The 21,952-nt window shown below is 47.4% G+C and overlaps 1 protein-coding gene across 1 annotated transcript in view; it reads right to left on the bottom strand.

Moving 5' to 3' along the window:
- LOC106568264 (uncharacterized) overlaps nucleotides 1–21,156 on the bottom strand; it is a 31,521-nt gene extending 10,365 nt beyond the window's left edge. The window contains 10 exon segments of the mRNA XM_082955656.1: nucleotides 220–745; nucleotides 747–3,062; nucleotides 3,202–3,380; nucleotides 6,757–8,073; nucleotides 12,922–13,215; nucleotides 13,317–13,444; nucleotides 13,558–13,732; nucleotides 15,407–15,796; nucleotides 18,006–18,077; nucleotides 20,949–21,156. Of these exon segments, the coding sequence (XP_082811782.1) occupies nucleotides 220–745; nucleotides 747–3,062; nucleotides 3,202–3,380; nucleotides 6,757–8,073; nucleotides 12,922–13,215; nucleotides 13,317–13,444; nucleotides 13,558–13,732; nucleotides 15,407–15,796; nucleotides 18,006–18,066 (5,386 nt within the window). The 5' untranslated portion in view covers nucleotides 18,067–18,077; nucleotides 20,949–21,156.
- Nucleotides 21,157–21,952: the final 796 nt, after the last annotated feature.

Raw genomic sequence — 21,952 nt, 5'->3', positions numbered from 1 at the left:
TAATAACATTATTATCATCATCAATAACATTATTATCATCATCAATAACATTATTATCATCATTAATAACATTATTATCATCATCAATAACATTGATGATGGTTGGACTGGCACTCATTAATAACATTATTATCATCAACGTTCAACAACAACCAATGGCCATGATGACGTCATACACCCATCATTAAACATTGAATAGGCTCTGAGATTTACACCTACGTCTGACATCGACGGTCTGGGCCTCGATGTAGTAGTCAGTTCCTGTTTCAGGATGATAGGTGGACTGGGGTTCCTCAGGAACAGGGGGACTGGCCTCCAGCAGAGGAGAACCATTCACACGGTCATAATCCACAAACTCCTCCCCGTCAGGCAGGAGGGTCTGGGTGGTCAGGGCCCAGTCAGGGATGGGGCGGGAGGGCCGGGCAGGAGGTGGAGTGGAGGGGTGGGTGGGAAATGAAGTGGAGGGGTGTGCAGGAGGTGGAGTGGAGGAGTGGGTGGGAGGTAGAGTGGAGGGATGTGCAGAAGGTGGAGTGGAGAAGTGGGTGGGAGGTAGAGTGGAGGGATGTGCAGAAGGTGGAGTGGAGGAGTGGGTGGGAGGTAGAGTGGAGGGATGTGCAGAAGGTGCAGTGGAGGAGTGGGTGGGAGGTGGAGTGGAGGGATGTGCAGAAGGTGGAGTGGAGGAGTGGGTGGGAGGTGGAGTGGAGGGATGTGCAGAAGGTGGAGTGGAGGAGGGTGGGTGGGAGGTGGGAGGTGGAGGGGTGAGCAGGGTGTGTGTATGTCAGGTTCAGGTGCTGTGTGGTCTTCTGATCTGTGGTAGAGAGGCTGGTTTGCTCCTGGTGGTGGGTGGTGGGGAATCTAGGGTGAGAAGGTTGTTTGGTTTGCTCTTTAGTGTGTGTGGAGTGATCTCCATCGTGTGTTGGATGCTGGGTGGTTTGTGTAGTGGGGTATTTGGTATGATCCTTAGTGTATGTGGAGTGATCCCTATGGTGTGAGGCATGCTGGGTGGTTTGGTCCTTCCCATGTGTAGGTGGGTATCTGGTCTGATCCTCAGTATGAGTCCAGAGGTCTTTATCCTGCATGGTAGGCTGGAGGGGGTAGTCTGTGTGCTGTGTAGAAGAGTCTATGTGATGTGCAGTGTGGTCTCCTACAGTCCCTCCTGCCTGGGCTGGTCTGGCTCCTGGTCTGGCTCCTGGTCTGGCTCCCGGTCTGGCTCCCGGTTCGGGTGTAACTGTCACCTGTCCCTCCACCCCAGGCCCCACCAGGGGAGCCTCAATGGCTCCAGGGCTGCCAGGGCTGGTGATTCTGGGGTCTTCAGGTGGGTACACCTCCTGGGCCGAGCCTTCCTCTTCTGTCGACGTAGACCCCTCAAAGTCTCCTACCTCGGTCTGAGAGGGAGTTTGTGTGTCTTTGGTGTAAGTGTAGTGTGTGTGAGATGGGGTGTGTGTGACGCTCTCCGCCCCTCCAATCTCTGTCTCGTCCGTGACCACACCTGGTTGGCTATCTAAGGCTGGGGTGGGCCGGGTATCATCTGTTGAGCCCTCCTGGGTATGGCCACCCGACCCCTCCATGTCCTCATAGGGGGAGATGCCATCTGGGGAAGTATCGGGGGAACCAGGGGATGAGGCTGAGACTGGGGAAGAGACTGGGGAAGAGCCTGGGACTGGGGAAGAGACTGGGGAAGAGCCTGGGGAAGAGACTGGGGAAGAGACTGGGACTGGGGAAGAGACTGGGGAAGAGCCTGGGGAAGAGACTGGGGAAGAGACTGGGACTGGGGAAGAGACTGGGGAAGAGCCTGGGGAAGAGACTGGGGAAGAGACTGGGACTGGGGAAGAGACTGGGGAAGAGACTGGGGAAGAGCCTGGGGAAGAGCCTGGGGAAGAGACTGGGGAAGAGACTGGGGAAGAGACTGGGGAAGAGACTGGGGAAGAGACTGAGGAAGAGACTGGGGAAGAGACTGGGGAAGAGACTGGGGAAGAGACTGGGGAAGAGACTGGGGAAGAGACTGGGGAAGAGACTGGGGATGTGTGTAGGGAAGAAGGGGTTGTTTCTTTGGAGCTCTCTGTCTTTCCTCCTGTCTGTGTCCTCTCTCTGTTTGTATATCTGTCTGTGACTGAAGTTGTGTGTCTGTCTGTGTCTCCGTATATGTCTGTTTCTCTGTCTGTGTCTCTGTCTCTGTCTGTGTCTCTGTTTGTAGTTGTGTCTCTGTCTGTAGTAGTGTCTCTGTCTGTAGTTGTGTCTCTGGCTATGTCTCTGGCTGTGTCTCTGGCTGTGTCTCTGGCTGTGTCTCTGGCTGTGTCTCTGTCTGTGTCTCTGGCTGTGTCTCTGGCTGTGTCTCTGGCTGTGTCTCTGTCTGTGTCTCTGTCTGTGTCTCTGTCTGTGTCTCTGTCTGTGTCTCTGTCTGTAGTTGTGTCTCTGGCTGTGTCTCTGTCTGTGTCTCTGTCTGTGTCTCTGTCTGTAGTTGTGTCTCTGGCTGTGTCTCTGGCTGTGTCTCTGGCTGTGTCTCTGGCTGTGTCTCTGTCTGTAGTTGTGTCTCTGGCTGTGTCTCTGTCTGTGTCTCTGTCTGTGTCTCTGTCTGTGTCTCTGGCTGTGTCTCTGGCTGTGTCTCTGTCTGTGTCTCTGTCTGTAGTTGTGTCTCTGGCTGTGTCTCTGTCTGTGTCTCTGTCTGTAGTTGTGTCTCTGTCTGTGTCTCTGTCTGTAGTTGTGTCTCTGTCTGTAGTTGTGTCTCTGGCTGTGTCTCTGTCTGTGTCTCTGTCTGTAGTTGTGTCTCTGTCTGTGTCTCTGTCTGTAGTTGTGTCTCTGTCTGTAGTTGTGTCTCTGGCTGTGTCTCTGTCTGTGTCTCTGTCTGTGTCTCTGTCTGTGTCTCTGTCTGTGTCTCTGTCTGTAGTTGTGGACTCTCTGGTCTCTCCAGTATGAATGACTCCATAGTCAAAGGGAGTGAGGCTCTTCTCCTCCTCATCATGATCCATCTCTTCTCCCAGTTCACTGTGGACTGGTGTGGCCGTCTCAAACTGGTCTCCTCTCGCCTCCTGCTCCTTCCCTGGCAGCTCTGGCTCCAGAGTCACCTAAATGAATGAATTCATTTTCATGTTCCTGTTGTGTCACTTTATGCAACCCATCCTGATAATGCTTTTCTACTTCCATTGTCCTTGAAAGAGAGGCTGAATATATCTCACAAATCTAGTCAAGCACAGTAAATCTGACCTGGTGTTTCCCGTTGATGAAGCTTAGCGTTGGGGGGAGAGTGATGGGATGGATACTGTCAGAGTCCTCGCTGCCCTGGATGGCCTCAGTCTGGATGAATGGGAAGGCTGGGATGAGCGGGGACTGGAAATCTCCATTACCCCCTAGAGGCTGGCCAAGGATCTGCAGGATGTGGTCCACTGGAAACACAGAAGCAAGACAGGGAGTAGTCAGAGAGTGTGTGTGTGGGTTGGTTCTATCCTAGTGGGGACCCACAAGGATAGTAAAACAAGAAAAATTCTCCCTTGTGACATTTTCCACAATGTTGATGTGCTTTCTTGCATGGGGGGGGGGGGTCTGATTCCAGAAGTTGCTCATTTGACTGCTACATAAAATACTAGCCCCTCGTAGCACGCTTGGACAGCCTCTGATATACTGTGATACTTATATTTGGCAGTCTCAGCCAGATTCATAGGCTTGCAGTACGTGGCCTCCAGACCAAAGCAAAGCAGTTGGCTAGGTACTGCTCTGTTTCAGCTGTTAGGGGCAGCCTAGCTGTTTGGAGAAGAAGGAGGTTTCTTTAGCTGTCAGTGTCCATGTATACAGGGACCTTTGAGAGGTTTGGATATCTCTTGAAATCTACATTGTGGATCCAAATAAGGGTGTGTGTGTGTGTGTGTGTGTGTGTGTGTGTGTGTGTGTGTGTGTGTGTGTGTGCGCACGCATCAGGACCTGCAGATCCTGCGGATTAAGGTCTACCAGAAACACCATGGGGAATTCCTCATGCACATTGCTGATAAATGATCATTGTTTCAGCACTGCAATACCATCCACAAAGAGTGAATAGTGTCTGCTGTGTGTTGGCTACGACTGGGTCGATCCGAGCCAGACGTATTACTGGAACAAGGCAGGTTTGTGTGTCTTCATTAGATCTTTATGGTACACATGGAACATATATCGTGGGAACGGGTGCAAGGGGGAAGCACATATGGACAGGCAGCACTAAACCTGAGGTTAGTTATATCTCTGGGGACAAATAAAAAAACGTGACGAGATGGTATAAATAAATCATTTAATCTGTGTGTGTGTGTGTGTGTGTGTGTGTGTGTGTGTGTGTGTGTGTGTGTGTGTGTGTGTGTGTGTGTGTGTGTGTGTGTGTGTGTGTGTGTGTGTGTGTGTGTGTGTGTGTGTGTGTGTGTGTGTGTGTGTGTGTGTGTGTGTGTGTGTGTGTGTGTGTGTGTGTGTGTGTGTGTGTGTGTGTGTGTGTGTGTGTGTGTGTGTGTGTGTGTGTGTGTGTGTGTGTGTGTGTGTGTGTGTGTGTGTGTGTGTGTGTGTGTGTGTGTGTGTGTGTGTGTGTGTGTGTGTGTGTGTGTGTGTGTGGTGTGTGTGTGTGTGTGTGTGTGTGTGTGTGTGTGTGTGTGTGTGTGTGTGTGTGTGTGTGTGTGTGTGTGTGTGTGTGTGTGTGTGTGTGTGTGTGTGTGTGTGTGTGTGTGTGTGTGTGTGTGTGTGTGTGTGTGTGTGTGTGTGTGTGTGTGTGTGTGTGTGTGTGTGTGTGTGTGTGTGTGTGTGTGTGTGTGTGTGTGTGTGTGTGTGTGTGTGTGTGTGTGTGTGTGTGTGTGTGTGTGTGTGTGTGTGTGTGTGTGTGTGTGTGTGTGTGTGTGTGTGTGTGTGTGTGTGTGTGTGTGTGTGTGTGTGTGTGTGTGTGTGTGTGTGTGTGTGTGTGTGTGTGTGTGTGTGTGTGTGTGTGTGTGTGTGTGTGTGTGTGTGTGTGTGTGTGTGTGTGTGTGTGTGTGTGTGTGTGTGTGTGTGTGTGTGTGTGTGTGTGTGTGTGTGTGTGTGTGTGTGTGTGTGTGTGTGTGTGTGTGTGTGTGTGTGTGTGTGTGTGTGTGTGTGTGTGTGTGTGTGTGTGTGTGTGTGTGTGTGTGTGTGTGTGTGTGTGTGTGTGTGTGTGTGTGTGTGTGTGTGTGTGTGTGTGTGTGTGTATCCGGCCTAGCGGTTAAGAGCGTTGGGCCAGTAAACTAAAGGTCACTGGTTCAAATCCCTGAGCTGACTGGGTGAAAAATCTGTCGACATGCCCTTGAGCTCCTGTAAGACCCTCTGGATAAGAGCGTCTAATAAATTACTTAAATGTGTGTGTGTGTGCGTCAGACTTACCCATCTTAATAAAACCCACTCCCAACCTAAAGAGGTGTCCAATTGTGACCCTGAATCAAAAAGATCTACTATATGTGAAATAGGAAGTGTGAACCATAATACTATATATTTCAATTTCCTCTAAGGTAGAAACAGTAGGACTATAACCCACTTAAGAAGTGAGCTCTTATTGAGTTACTGGGTGAAATGTTACCTAACTTACTGGATCCAATATACAATATGCCCTTTAATAATAAACAATAGCCATTCATAAATGTTCTACCTTGGATGGGGTAGGGGAGCAGGGTCGACTCACGCACATCAAAGGGGAAAGGGGGAGAGGCACGGGGATGGGGGAGTTAGGGGGGATGACGGTTGGAGAAGGAGGGAGTAATTAGTTGACAATGATTACATCACTGATTGATCTAAAAGAGGCTCTGCCATTTGTTTAAGTTTCTTTAAGTTTTATTGGTCGTAATGTCCATGATACACATGGTATACACCATCCAACTAAATACTTACTTGTAGTGTGTGTGTGTGTGTGTGTGTGTGTGTGTGTGTGTGTGTGTGTGTGCATGCATGCGTGTCTTTCTCTCTTTTTCGCTCTCTCTGGAGGACCAAGCTAAGACCAACAGATTCTGTTTGTGCAGAATGTGATGTGTTGCATGTAAACTGGTGTTGCTTGTAAATGGACAGGGGTGATAATGATACAACTTCTCTATTAAAACAAGACCTAAAACACCTAGAAAGCATCCAGAGCTCAAACTCGTCAAGCCACACATTTCCCCAAGGCCTGACTGCAAGCACGCACGCACACACGCAGCTAAATGAGGTCAGCCCTGAATGTAAAAATGCTGCCACAGATCCTGAAGTCCTACAGCAGCCAAGGCTTCCTGACATGACAGATCTCAGAGACCCCTCGTAAATGTTTCTTGGATGGTAATCTGGAGATATGAATATATTATGGAGATGTATCAGGTCAGTTTAGGTCACAGTTGTCCAGCAGTAGCCTGCTTTAAGAGTGGTCACTGTCTCCTTCCTGTCCATTCCGCACACATTCGTTAACAGTGTGTCCTGTATACTCTCTTTCCATGCAATCTCTCTCTCTCTCTATTCTGTCTGCCTACAGAGCATCAATAGAAGCAGGCCACTGTGGGTACAGCGAGTACAGAGTCCTTCAGCACACGGTCACCCACAGAGACTCAGAATATTAGAGTACACAACAGAAGTTATTAAAGTCACTTCACAACAAGAGGGCTGAGACACTGCATAGTTTAGTGATACAATATGAGGAAAATCCCTCTAAACACAGGTGTTACAGTGCATCTACATACATTCTGACTTAGCAGTCCTAAGATAAGAGTTAGGTTGGTTGTGAAGTACATTAAACAATATTGTGTTTATCTCCACATCATGTCACTAGAGTCAACAGTAAACTCTCACCTGTTTGGTTCTTGTCATGCACGTTGACGATGATGAGGTGGAAGGGTGGTTTGGTGGGAGATGCCTCATGAGGGATCGCCACCGATTGGTCCACGCTGTATGATTCCGTGGCTCCTGGTATGCTATGGGCTGTTGTTCTAGAGCTCTGGCCCTCCTCCTCCTTGTAGACCACAGCAGGCTTCTGTCCTGTCACTCCGTCCCAGCCTGGTTGGCCCTGCTCTGGTGTGACCAACCCTGGACGTCCTGGGTAACCTGGTTGTCCTGGGCGTGAAGGGTCTGATCCCATCCCTGTCCCGGCCATGAAGCCCTGTGTAGGAATCACTACTACCTTGTCCTCCCCCTCACTTCCCCCATCACTACTGCTCCCCTCCCCACTCCCACTGCTCTCCCCTCTGCCTGAGCCTATCTGAGTCTCTCCCTCTCCCACCCGGTCTCCCCCCTGGTTGATGTCGAGGTGGGGGTGGATGGGCTGGGAGCGGGTGGTGGGGAGAGGGGGCAGCTGCATAGGGAACAGGGTATCACCCCTGCTTGGGACTGACTCTACCTTGGTTAGGTCTGGGCCAAAGTCATCCACGTCATTCTCAGGGAACAGAGTGGTACCAACAGAGGAGTCTGGCTTTCTGCCTGTAGTTCTGTCTTCTGTAGTTCTGTCTTCTGTAGTTCTGTCTTCTGTAGTTCTGTCTTCTGTCGTTCTGTCTTCTGTCGTTCTGTCTTCTGTCGTTCTGTCTTCTGTCGTTCTGTCTTTGTCTATTGTCGTGTAGTCAGTGGTGTAATGTTTGTGTTTGGTGGTGTGTGTTCTGTCAGTAGCTGTGTAATGTCTGTCTGTGCCTGTATAAGCTGTCTCATGTGGTCCACCTGCATGCTGACTTCTGTCTTGGTCTGCAGTAGTCTGGTGTGGTCTGTCTGTGGGGTGAGTTCTGTCTGTAACTGTGTGGTCAGTTCTGGCTGTGTGAGTTCTGTCTGTAACTGTGTGGTCAGTTCTGGCTGTGTGAGTTCTGTCTGTAACTGTGTGGTCAATTCTGGCTGTGTGAGTTCTGTCTGTAACTGTGTGGTCAGTTCTGGCTGTGTGAGTTCTGTCTGTAACTGTGTGGTCAGTTCTGGCTGTGTGAGTTCTGTCTGTAACTGTGTGGTCAGTTCTGCCTGTGTGAGTTCTGTCTGTAACTGTGTGGTCAGTTCTGCCTGTGTGAGTTCTGTCTGTAACTGTGTGGTCAGTTCTGCCTGTGTGGTAGATGGCATCAGGATTGTCTGTAGCTGTGTCTGTCCTGCGAGCGTCTGTGGTCGTCACAGGTCCAGGAGTGGTGATCTCTGGTTCCTTCCCTGCAGAGACAGAGAGACGGGAGATGCTTAGCTGTGGTCACAACACCTTTAACAGGAAAATATACCCCCACCTGAGATAACAGTCAAGATACAGTAATGTTCCAGATGAACCATGGGGGTTAGATGAGGGTTAGATGGGGGTCAGATAACCAGATGAACCATGGGGGTCAGATGAGGGTTAGATGGGGGTCAGATAACCAGATGAACCATGGAGGTCAGATGAGGGTTAGATGGGGGTCAGATAACCAGATGAACCATGGGGGTCAGATGAGGGTTAGATGGGGGTCAGATAACCAGATGAACCATGGAGGTCAGATGAGGGTTAGATGGGGGTCAGATAACCAGATGAACCATCTAGGTCAGATGAGGGTTAGATGGGGGTCAGATAACCAGATGAACCATGGAGGTCAGATGAGGTTTAGATGAGGGTCAGATAACCAGATGAACCATGGAGGTCAGATGAGGGTTAGATGGGGTCAGATAACCAGATGAACCATGGAGGTCAGATGAGGGTTAGATGGGGGTCAGATAACCAGATGAACCATGGAGGTCAGATGAGGGTTAGATGGGGTCAGATAACCAGATGAACCATGGAGGTCAGATGAGGGTTAGATGGGGGTCAGATGAGGGTCAGATGGGGTCAGATGTTCGATGCTGTGCCATAGTAAATCAGAAAGGAAGAAGAATCTGAACGTTAACAGAGAATGCTAAACATGGTGTTGTGAGAATCAGAACGGTGTCAGCTCACAGCAACAGGCTGTAAAAGGCAATCCAACTCAGAGAGTTTTATTTTTAAAGAGAGACGTCAGCCGTCAAGAATAAACCAGTGGAAGTGTCAGTGCCAGTGGTGTCAGTCTGTCAGGATAATAATCCTCTCTCTAACTGCCAGGAGGTCTGTATTTTTAGACAGCATGGTGTCTGAACTGTGTTCAAATGTGCTGTTTTACAACTGTACACCTCCAACCTCCTTTTTCCCTTGGGAGATTCTTTGGCATAAGCACACACACACACACACACACACACACACACACACACACACACACACACACACACACACACACACACACACACACACACACACACACACACACACACACACCCTTTTGGCTTCACATAACCTGCTATGTTTCAACACTGGAACACATCTTAAGCCAACATGTTAGCACTCTCTCTTTTCTAGCCTTACCCAAAGTCTTTACATTGTCTGCCCATATAATTCACCCACAGGCTGTCTGTGTAAACCACAGAGAAATATGAGTTTGGCATCCAACAACATCTGTGGACCTCTAGTAAATCTTTACACACGCACACACGCACACACACACACACACACACACACACACACACACACACACACACACACACACACACACACACACACACACACACACACACACACACACACACACACACACACACACACACACACACACACACACACACACACACACCGGGCAGCTGATGCATGTTAACCTTATTGACACACGATAATGACATAATTATGTTTAATGTATATATTCCATTTCAGCACCCCACCTCCTCTCAAAATGTTGAGGCCATGTATAGATGAAGGAGCTGGGACCCCCCCCCCCCCCTTACCCCTTCTCGCTCCCTCTCTCTCTTTCCCAACCTTTCGCTTTCTTTTTCTCTTTCTCTCTCTCTGTCGTTCACTCCCTCTCTCCATCACTTTATCTTCCTCTACACCCCCACCCCCCTCTTTCTCTCTCTCTGTGTGAGTGTTGGGGGCGTTTATAGCTGGCATTACTCTGAGCAGAGACCCTCAGGGGAGTTAGTTAGCCTGCTCACTCACACTGTGAGGGGACCAGCTCCTGCTTAGCTCCAGCCCAGGTCTGATGTCATGTGTTTGGCTGGGCCAGGCCATCTGGTTGGCTGGGCTGCAGTCTGTCCCCTGTCCCTATATCCATGTCACGTCCACTGTGCATGAGGCAACTCACATATACTGTAGGTTCTGAGCTGTATAAATCACTACCACTCTGTCAGAGACCTTACTGTTTCAGGTGATTTCCATGGGAATTATGGCATGGATTACATTTTCTGGTATTTTAGAAACCAGTAGATTGCAACATAATATTTTGTTGGTGGAAAAAGAAGGTTGCAAGTGCGTAAATCTATTCTGATGATGATGATGATCATGATGATGATAATGATACTCCTGGGCAAGTAAGACTTGCCTGCTCGCTCTCCTACTCAGTATCTCTCTCTCCCTCCTCTTTTGCTTTCTCTCTCGTTACACTCTCTCTCTGGGAAGGGGACAGCTGTAGTGCATTAGGGACCTGTCCTGTTTCTGTCTTAGAGAGCATGAGTTGGGTTTTCCCCTCGTAAAAAACACACAGCCCCAAATGTGAGGAACAGGAGAGAGATAGAGTTAAACAGAGCCCTATTTCTCTGCATAACTCATCCACCTTGCAACACCACACTATATACTTGGGTTCCTAACTGTAACTGGGTCTCTGCTGCGACCCACCTACAGTTTTTAATGTTTTCTAGTGGCCCAACAAATCAGAGCCATGTTTCGAGCCAGGATCCAGTCTTAAGCCCCGACTCTTAAAGAACTGGCCTTAACCGACCATGTTGGAGACATTGGGCTAAATCAGCCATGGAGTTGGAGACTGTAAGGTAGGGAGAGGGTTGAAGAGGTAGGGGAGGTTGGAGACTGCAGTATGGCAGGGAAGCAGGGACAAGAAGGGGAGGTTGGAGACTTGGAGACTGCAGTAAGGCAGAATAATGGGAGGTTGGAGACTGCAGACAACAGCAAGGAAAGTAGAAGAAGGTGATGTTGCAGACTGCAGTAAGGTAGAGAGAGGATGGAGAGGTTAGAGACTGCAGTAAGGTAGAGAGAGGATGGAGAGGTTAGAGACTGCAGTAAGGTAGAGAGAGGATGGAGAGGTTAGAGACTGCAGTAAGGTAGAGAGAGGATGGAGAGGTTAGAGACTGCAGTAAGGTAGAGAGAGGATGGAGAGGTTAGAGACTGCAGTAAGGTAGAGAGAGGATGGAGAGGTTAGAGACTGCAGTAAGGTAGAGAGAGGATGGAGAGGTTAGAGACTGCAGTAAGGTAGAGAGAGGATGGAGAGGTTAGAGACTGCAGTAAGGTAGAGAGAGGATGGAGAGGTTAGAGACTGCAGTAAGGTAGAGAGAGGATGGAGAGGTTGGAGACTGCAGTAAGGTAGAGAGAGGATGGAGAGGTTAGAGACTGCAGTAAGTATGGGGTGATACAGTAAGTCTGGGAGTATGGGGTAATACAGTAAGGCAGGGAATATGGGGTGATACAGTACGGCTGGGAGTATGGGGTGATACAGTAAGGCTGGGAGTATGGGGTGATACAGTACGGCTGGGAGTATGGGGTGATACAGTAAGGCTGGGAGTATGGGGTGATACAGTAAGGCAGGGAATATGGGGTGATACAGTAAGGCAGGGAATATGGGGTGATACAGTAAGGCTGGGAGAATGGGGTGATACAGTAGGTCTGGGAGTATGGGGTGATACAGTAAGGCAGGGAGTATGGGGTGATACAGTAAGGCAGGGAATATGGGGTGATACAGTAAGGCAGGGAGTATGGGGTGATACAGTAAGGCAGGGAGTATGGGGTGATACAGTAATGCAGGGAATATGGGGTGATACAGTAAGGCAGGGAATATGGGGTGATACAGTAAGGCAGGGAATATGGGGTGATACAGTAAGGCAGGGAGTATGGGGTGATACAGTAAGGCAGGGAATATGGGGTGATACAGTAAGGCAGGGAATATGGGGTGATACAGTAAGGCAGGGAGTATGGGGTGATACAGTAAGGCAGGGAATATGGGGTGATACAGTAAGGCAGGGAGTATGGGGTGATACAGTAAGGCTGGGAGTATCGGGTGATACAGTAGGTCTGGGAGTATGGGGTGATACAGTAAGGCAGGGAGTATGGGGTGATACAGTAAGGCTGGGAGTATGGGGTGATACAGTAAGGCTGGGAGTATGGGGTGATACAGTAAGGCTGGGAGTATTGGGTGATACAGTAAGGCTGGGAGTATTGGGTGATACAGTAGGTCTGGGAGAGGAAGGGAGTGGGCCATTGTCTTTCCAGATGTGATATAAAGTAAACAGACATGTCCAACATGATAACACAATAAAAGCTTTAAACACTTTGTGGGCCAGATCCTAACGTACAACACATGCCCGTAACTTTAACTATTACATAAATCATGCATTGATATCAACGGGAGATGTAGGAATAAATGTGGGTTACATGCATATTTCTTAAGTCTTTTGCTGTAAAAGGACTTTCATGTGACACTGCCCTCCTCCTCTCCCCCCTTTTTGTCTCTCTCGCTCTTTCTCATTCTACTCCTCCCTCATTTCCTTCATATCTCACTTTCTCTCTCCCCATCCCCTCCTCACTCTCTCTACTGAGATGTGATCTGTCCCCCCAGGCTTGGCCATTTAGACAACCCTCAGCAGGAAGTGAAAACAGGGTGAGAGTTCATCCTCACACAGGATGGGTCATAACTCATTGAGCCTGAGAGAAACTCAAGCTGCATAAATATCCCTGGTGATACTCCCCTGCCAAGTCTGCCTGTCTGTTACTACAATAGAGGAGCAACTCTCTCACTTTTTCTCTCTGTCTTTTCTCAAGAGAGTATGTCTCCTCTCTCGCCCTTTCTCCTCCTCCTCCCTCTCTTTCTCGTTATCCTCCTCCTCTTCACTTTCTCCCTCCTCATCCTCGTCCTCGTCCTCTTCCTTCCTATCCTCATCAGCATTAATGTAATTGCCATTGTCATCATTATCTTAGCAGCAGCGACAGCAGCTTCAGTAACAGTGGTGGTAATAGTATTGCAGTAGTCTTACCCTTGAAACAGAAAGCTCCGTGTCTGTCAACAGGGTTGGGGAAGCCTGACTGGTCAGGGAATCGGTACAGGGTCCGGACCCCCAGCAGCCCTCCTCCACACTGGGGCCTGGGGACGGAGATGGGGTAGCGGACGCTGCCGTCTGACAGCCAGCCGTAGTCACAGCGATCCAGTCCTCCACGCCACGCGGCAAACAGGTTACCAGGGGAGGCGAGCACCGCCCCCTGCCTCTCACACTCATGCTTGGCCTGGCGAAGGGTCAGCTTGTAGCTGACAGGGGCGTAGAACACCTCACCTACAGTACAGGGGAGACATATACTCACTTTACCCAAAGAGGCACACGCTGATATAACTTTAGCTCACTATCAAGAAACACCAACAATAACACTCCCTCACCGTGTAGTTTGTCTACATAGCAGTAGACGTCATAGGTCTCTTTAGGGTCTCTGAGCCCATACGTCCTGATCCCAGGTCTGTGCTTCATATCGCCCATGCAACCAGGACGGGGCTTCGTGATTGGGTATCTACAGGGAAGAGAGAGGGAGCATGGGAAATGTGGTCTTCAATACAAACTCTGACAGGACGGAGGTATCCCTGAGATGGGTATATCAGTTGAGAGCTCAGGTAACACACACACCTGACAGTCTGGTCGGCTATCCATCCGGCGTCACACTGGTCCAGTCCGTCCTCGAAGGCGACGGTCAGCTGTTCGGCTGTAGCGATGGTGGCCCCGGCAGCGAGACACGCGTCAATGGCCCCAGGGAAGGACAAGGTGTAACGACTAGAGCTAGATCTGTAGTGAAACACCACACCTGGAGAGACAGAGACAGGAGTTCAGTCTGTGTGTGTGTGTGTGTGTGTGTGTGTGTGTGTGTGTGTGTGTGTGTGTGTGTGTGTGTGTGTGTGGTGTGTGTGTGTGTGTGTGTGTGTGTGTGTGTGTGTGTGTGTGTGCGTGTGTGTGTGTAGTTTTGGATCCACTGTTATCCAGATCCACTTACTGTACAAAAAGTGCATTCAAATGAGGAAACTGCGACAACCAAGTAACACGACTATCGTTCTGCAGAGGAATCAAACCCCTGTCTTCCAAGTTCATAAGAGTTGATCATTTTTCCCTCCAGGAAGCTGGCTCCAGTTATAGAGTTGACCAGTAGATTGACGTGCAGTAAAGGGACAGTTGTTAGTGTGATAGAGCAGTCTCTGTCTGTTGCCTAGTGAACAGAGACTGAACAGGGGCTGTATCTACACACACAAAGGCTGTACTATATCAACAGGCTGTGGTTCATCTCTAATGTGGAATCTATGATAATCTGGGCTATTTAGGGGGTCTCTCCTTTTGAAAGACACCCAGCTTGAATGCCACACACAATAGTACATTGTAACCCACCACCCCCCAAAATGAGCTACATAACACAATGTATAGGACAAATCTATCAGAGCAGAATGTTTGGAACACAGGTTTGTATGTTTAGTGAACAATACTACATGTGTAGAGCCAGCTCACATCAGCATGCTACCCAGAAAGACTCAGAGAGGGAGACCTGGAGACAGTCTGTGGTTTTGTTTACTCTGGCACAGCTAATGGACACTTGACTGCCGTGCTGTGAAACATAGTGATACTAGCTACTGTAGACTACTGATTAATTTGTCAGATGAGGGATACATTTCTAGGTTAATTTCTCAGGAGTACTCTCAGTCTCAGTCTCTCTCCCTCTCTTAGTGTCCTTGGCCAGAAGAGACCAAAGAGCAGACCACCTCTACCTTATCCTCAGAAGACCTACACCAGCCCTGTAGGTCTGCACAGATCAGATCCAGCATGAGGTAATGTGTTACAACCAGAGTAACATAGCAGTACTCCCTGGGCAGAATACACAATAATGTTTCTCCATCTACGTATGCAGACCTGCTAAATGTTTCAGCCAGCCATCTGCTCTGCCTCACACATCACAGTCCCGGTCTGAATCTCCTGCCATCTGAGCAGGTAATGATGAAGCTGAGTCACTAACACCGGTCTCCAGGTCTCAAGATGTACAAGACCGTCCTCCTCCTGGAGTCCTACAACACCACTGTCTGCCAGTTACTTCCTCAGTCTAGCGATGATGACTTGGCCTGCTGCTCAGCTCTGCTGTCCAAGAATGCTAACTGCACTATTCCACCATAATAAGGCTGATACATGACCACACCGTGGCACCTTTACAGACGAACTAAAGGCTCCCTATGGACCAGCATGTCTGGGTGGGAATAACAGGAAACAGTTAGTATTAGAGACTTTCACAGTATTTATATTACCCAACAACTAATGGAACTAATGACAAAAGCGCATGGACCACCCCTACGTAAAATGTATGCACGCATAACTGTAAGTCGCTTTGGGTAAAAGATTCTGCTAAAATGGCATATATTATGTTATTTACACATTCTAATGGGCGAAATGTGTGTGTGAGTGTGTGCTACTGTGTGTGTCTGCTACCGTGTGTGTGTCCACTCACCACTGACATTGAGATGAACACTATCCTGGGTGTCCTCCATCCCATGCATGACTTCGCAGCGATAGAGTCCAGCGTCGCTAGCCCTCAGTTGGACAACGATCAGCGAGGCATCCCCTACCTCCTGGGGGTGGCTGGGCACAGACACCCTTCCCCTGTACTCCTGCCCCACCTTGATCACTCCTCCATGGGCCACCAGCACCACACGCTCCGCATCTCCCTCGAGCTTGCTCCACTTGATCCTCAGCTGGTCCTCTGGGCCCTGGGTGCTAGGGGTGAGTGTGGAGGTGTGTGTGGTGGGGGTGATGGAGAAGTGGCATGGTAGCACCACCCTGCCTGCCAGAGAACCACTAACGGGAGCTGCCTTCTCTACCGTCATCCTCCATGATGGATCTAAAAACAGAGAAAGAGGGAGTTACTATCTAGCCATGCAAGTAAAGGACACAAGTGTCTATATTATCAAAACTGATGAGCAAGTATATGAGGTTTGGGGTCATGGCTAGGGGTCGGGGTTAAAGGTCATAGAGTAAGACTCTAGGTCAGGGATTAATAGTTCAAATGACTACAGAATGAGCATGTACAGTTATATCAGGTCAGATAGCACACAGGGTGGATGGGTGTAATTCAGGACAGATCGCCTGCAAGTCACTAAATGACAAAGAGCAGACAGATACACAGAGCATGGTTTTAGTTTGTGAATGGGTTTAGTTTGTGAATAGGTTTAGTTTGTGAATGGGTTTAGTTTGTGAATAGGTTTAGTTTGTGAATAGGTTTAGTTTGTGAATGGGTTTAGTTTGTGAATAGGTTTAGTTTGTGAATGGGTTTAGTTTGTGAATGGGATAGGTTTGTGAATGGGATTAGTTTGTGAATGGGTTTAGTTTGTGAATAGGTTTAGTTTGTGAATGGGTTTAGTTTGTGAATGGGTTTAGTTTGTGAATGGGTTTAGTTTGTGAATAGGTTTCGTTTGTGAATGGGTTTAGTTTGTGAATAGGTTTAGTTTGTGAATAGGTTTAGTTTGTGAATAGGTTTAGTTTGTGAATGGGTTTAGTTTGTGAATGGGTTTAGTTTGTGAATAGGTTTAGTTTGTGAATGGGTTTAATTTGTGAATAGGTTTAGTTTGTGAATGGGTTTAGTTTGTGAATGGGTTTAGTTTGTGAATGGGTTTAGTTTGTGAATGGGTTTCGTTTGTGAATGGGTTTAGTAGAGGGTTGTGTGTGGTGCGGATGGCTTACAGTGTGATTAATCCAACCCCAGATGTAGGTACAGTAATTGGAAGCATGTGTGTGTGCAGGGTTGGAGAGTAATTGATTACATGTAAACTGATTACAAAAATCTAACTGTCATCAGATTACAGTAGTGCTTTTTTATTTTTCTTCAACATTAAATGTATTCTGAAATAGTTACATTAAAATGATTTTAGAGCTTTTTAATGGAAATTTCACAGCCAAGAATAGTGAACTTTCAATTGCAAACATATAAAACATATTCCATTGTCTTTGTCAGGTCTACATTAGGTAGACATCAATAAAAAAATTATTATAAAATAATAAAATATTTCAGTTGTGTATATTACTTCGTTTTTATTTCATGACTTAATCATTTTGAATTCCTTAAAGTCATCTCATCTCTGTTCAGGCAGTAGCAGCCAGCCAGACAACCAGACAACGTTATCTCTGTGCTCCCCACACTGTACTGTCTTTAGTCATACTATTTAGCTAGCCTGCCTAAGTATGCTGCAGAGCTGTATGACAAAATCCTTTTACTAGTAAATAAGGCATACATTCACGAACTGTCTCGGTCCCTCTCGTTGTGGTGTTCAGTACATTCCTCTCTCATCCAGTCGAATTACCATGTTTCTGCGCAGAACTAGGTTGAATATTTTCTTAATGAAAACTACAATTTCAGCCCAGCATCCCACATAGTTCTTGACTTGATTTCTCTCGTGAATTATTTGATTTCTCTCTAGAGAAACGGTGCGTTGGACTCACAAAAAACGAACTAAAGTTGGTCAATTAGTTGTTTAATAACCAAAACAAAAAAACAAAAAAACATCTCAGTATCAGATACTTTTGAAAAACTACATGATTACTTCTTGGATTACTTTTAAATTCAGAAAGAATTTTTGGCGAAAAAAATACATTATGACACCTTTCCGTTTTCTCAATGACAATGAAAAAAGGCACAAGTCTAAGTTTGTTCCACCAGAGCAAGTCTGACCACAAGTCAGAGACCACCAGGATGATACCAAATGTGATTGATGGATCATTTCTGTCTTCTTCTAATGCCTCTTAAGGGGAAAGTAATCAGAAAGTAATCAGATTACGTTACTGAGTTTGGGTAATACAAACGTTACGTTAATGATTACAATTTTGGACAGTTAACTAGTAACTAACAGATTACATTTAGAAAGTTACTTAACCAATCCTGTGTGCATGTGTGTGCGTGTCTTGAGGATTGAGAAAGATGAATGGAGCTGCGTGAATGTCTCTTTCTGCTTTTGTGTAAACCTAATGACCTGTTTCCAGTTTGTCAGTGAAAAAACACACACACGCACACACGCACACGCACACACACACACACACACACACACAGCAAGACTCACCTTTCTCAGCTAAAGCAGAACAGAGAAACATCAGCCAGAGCAGGTGCCTGAGATGTAACATCTCTATAGAACCTGTGGAACCAATAAACACTGAGTTCATCACATCAAAATGATCATGAATGACATACAGTATATACCTACTTTAACATAAACTGTAGCGATTGAGGGGGGAAATCCAGAGTGGGACCTAGACTAGTGACTCTACCTGTGCACACATGCACACACTCCAGGGGCCTCACCTTGCATGGCCCTATTGGAACAACTATGCACAGTCCGTTTTTACTACAAGTACTGATCAAGTCTGAGCAAGTGACATACTGTCGGCTGATGTAAGTAATCAAATCAAAGTTTATTTGTCACGTGCGCCGAATAAAACAGGTGTAGACCTAACAGTGAAATGCTTACTTACAGGCTCTAAACAATAGTGCGATAAAAAAGGTGTGTGTGTGTGTGTGTGTGTGTGTGTGTGTGTGTGTGTGTGTGTGTGTGTGTGTGTGTGTGTGTGTGTGTGTGTGTGTGTGTGTAGGTAAGTAAAGAAATAAAACAACAGTAAAAAGACATTTGAAAATAAGAGTAGCAAGGCTATATACAGACACTGGTTAGTCAGGCTGATTGAGGTAGTATGTACATGTAGATATGGTTAAAGTGACTATGCATATATGATGAACAGAGAGTAGCAGTAGCGTAAGAGGGGTTGGTGGGTGGTGGGTGGTGGGACACAATGCAGATAGTCCGGTTAGCCAATGTGCGGGAGCACTGGTTGGTCGGGCCAATTGAGGTAGTATGTACATGAATGTGTAGTTAAAGTGACTATGCATATATGATAAACAGAGAGTAGCAGCAGAGTAGAAGAGGAGTTGGGGGGGGGGGGGGGGGGGCACACAGTGCAAATAGTCTGGGTAACCATTTGGTTACCTGTTCAGGAGTCTTATGGCTTGGGGGTAAAAACTGTTGAGAAGCCTTTTTGTCCTAGACTTGGCACTCCGGTACCGCTTGCCATGCAGTAGTAGAGAGAACAGTCTATGACTGGGGTGGCTGGGGGCTTTGACAATTTTTAGGGCCTTCCTCTGACACCGCCTGGTGTAGAGGTCCTGGATGGCAGGCAGCTTAGCCCCAGTGATGTACTGGGCCGTACACACTCCCCTCTGTAGTGCCTTGCAGTCGGAGGCCGAGCAGTTGCCGTACCAGGCAGTGATGCAACCAGTCAGGATGCTCTCAATGTTGCAGCTGTAGAACCTTTTGAGGATCTCAGGACCCATGCCAAATCTTTTTAGTTTCCTGAGGGGGAATAGGCTTTGTCGTGCCCTCTTCACGACTGTCTTGGTGTGTTTGGACCATTCTAGTTTGTTGTTGATGTGGACACCAAGGAACTTGACGCTTTGAACCTGCTCCACTAGAGCCCCGTCGATGAGAATGGGGGCGTGCTTGGTGCTCCTTTTTCTGTTGTCCACAATCATCTCCTTTGTCTTGATCACGTTGAGGGATAGGTTGTTATTCTGGCACCACACAGCCAGGTCTCTGACCTCCTCCCTATAGGCTGTCTCATCGTTGTCTGTGATTAGGCCTAGCACTGTTGTGTCGTCTGCAAACTTAATGATGGTGTTCGAGTCGTGCCTGGCCATGCAGTCGTGGGTGAACAGGGAGTACAGAAGGGGACTGAACACGCACCCATGAGGAGCTACAGTGTTGTGGATCAGCGTGGCAGATGTGTTGCTACCTACCCTCACCACCTGGGGGCGGCCCGTCAGGAAGTCCAGGATCCAGTGGCAGAGGGAGGTGTTTAGTCCCAGGTTCCTTAGCTTAGTGATGAGCTTTGAGGGTACTATGGTGTTGAACGCTGAGCTGTAGTCAATGAATAGCATTCTCACATAGGTGTTCCTTTTGTCCAGGTGGGAAATGGCAGTGTAGAGTGCAATAGAGATTTCATCATCTGTGGATCTGTTTGGGCGGTATGCAAATTGGAGTGGGTCTAGGGTTTCTGGGATAATGGTGTTGATGTGAGCCATTACCAGCCTTTCAGTAGACTATGTACTTAACATGATTATTTTTGTTTAGCCTTTGTGTTGAAATGTCTACATGCTAAATTTACTACAACCTACTTCACTTCACTATGGTGTTGAAAGGTAAAACGCAAAAACACAGAGCGAGGAGCCCTATTGTCTGACAATGGAGAGTGGTACTGTTCTGGAACAGGGGAACCAATGGACAAGAGACTCATGACTATAAAAGCTGCAGCCACTAAGTAGGATCATGGAAGTAATAAAAACTTTGTTGGGACACTGCATTGAGTCGTATTGGAACAATCAAAACAGCTTTGACAAGCAGGGACATCTCTCCAGCAGCTCCGTGGAAAATGGCTAAACACACACACTCCTGACTGAAGCTGAGGGCAATGGGGACAATTTTACTCCAGATGTCCCTTCGCGCAATTGGACAACTGTGACGCGCGCCACTCAGAGGCGTCCCTGAAACAGAAATGATAAATTCGCTTGCCTCTCTATCGTCTACAGCAGCAGCTGTGCTGAAAATGTTATATGTTGTCGATCACTGTAAATGGCCTGGCCATTAAAGCGCTAACCCCTGGTGTGAGATCTGCTAATGGAGCTGTTGTAGGCTATAGATCCTCGATCATTGTGAGAACATTCCTCAAGCTGATCACCCAAACACCTCTCTCTCTCTGAATGCCCGTGGATATACAGTATAGACGGTGATAAATCACAGCAAGCAAAGCGTGAAAAGTGTCAATAAGCAGACATCAATGTGAACCATCATCTACAACTGAGGCCTTGTTACGAAAACGTCCACTGCAAATCGGCTCATATGCTACGGAGAAAACGGCAGTTTATTAAAAAGTAATAATAAGACTACCCTTACTTAGCCTATGATAAATGACAACAGGCATACATAGAAAAGCAATTCAATCAAGCAACGATAATATCCTACCTTGGGTCCAGCTATCCACCAAGTAAGTTTTCGATCAACTTTCCAAAGATCCCGGATTCTAGTTCCAGAACCAGACTAATATACGTTCTAGTTCCAGCTGTACAGAGCTCTCTTCTCTCCTCCGAGCGCAGTCTACTCAGACATCAGCTAGGAGTCTCCTCCACTCTGCCCCGGCTTGAAGTTCAAATCCACCTCACACCCACTACTGTTATCCGTCACCAGCTAAAGGAGGGGCGCACATGCCCTACACCCCAAAGTCGATACCGCCCCTTATCATAAAACACAAGGAGTTAGAGAGAGAGAGAGAGAGAGAGAGAGATGGGGTCGCCTAAAACAATTTATGCTGCATAAATTCAAATGACTCAGTAGCGCACCCAGGCAGAATCCCAACAAAATAAGTTACCGGTAATCATTTCACAATGTTTTCAATGTCCTCCGGGGTGCGATATAAAGGATGCCATATAAGATAACTGTCTTTCCAGCATTGTCTGTGTGTAGCCTCCCCGAAACAGATAATTATCAAACCACAGTTAACATACTAGAGAACACAACAGCCCCTGTTATATTTGATCTTAGCCTTCACTTTATTTCACTGTATTAGAGTTTCATACACATATAGCATTACATAAAGAACTGACACTTCTGTTCATCATGTTAAAATAAGCACACTGAGCTTTAACTCATGTTTGTTCATCTTGAGGATACAAATATCCCTTACATTATTCTAAATGATGCCATTGGTAAACAATGGTACAGTATGAAAAATACTTATTCACTTCTGTGTATTTAACAGTCTATTTGACATCCTCTGTAATTCTGTCAAGTTGTTTCAGTGATAGAGGATGGCACAGGGTGGAGAGATGGAGGACAGAGATTTTCTGTAGAGCTAGTGGGCTTTAGTTCCAGCACTGCCATTACACCTGACCCAGCTTGTCAGGGTCCTTATGATGAGCAGCTGATTAGTACCAGGTGTTGGCCACCCCTGTGTAGAGGGATAGAGAGAC

Source organism: Salmo salar, chromosome 01 (genome assembly GCF_965601325.2).
Source record: "Salmo salar chromosome 01, fSalSal1, whole genome shotgun sequence".
Classification (NCBI taxonomy): Eukaryota; Metazoa; Chordata; class Actinopteri; order Salmoniformes; family Salmonidae; genus Salmo; species Salmo salar.
This window is presented reverse-complemented; position numbering and strand designations above follow the sequence as displayed.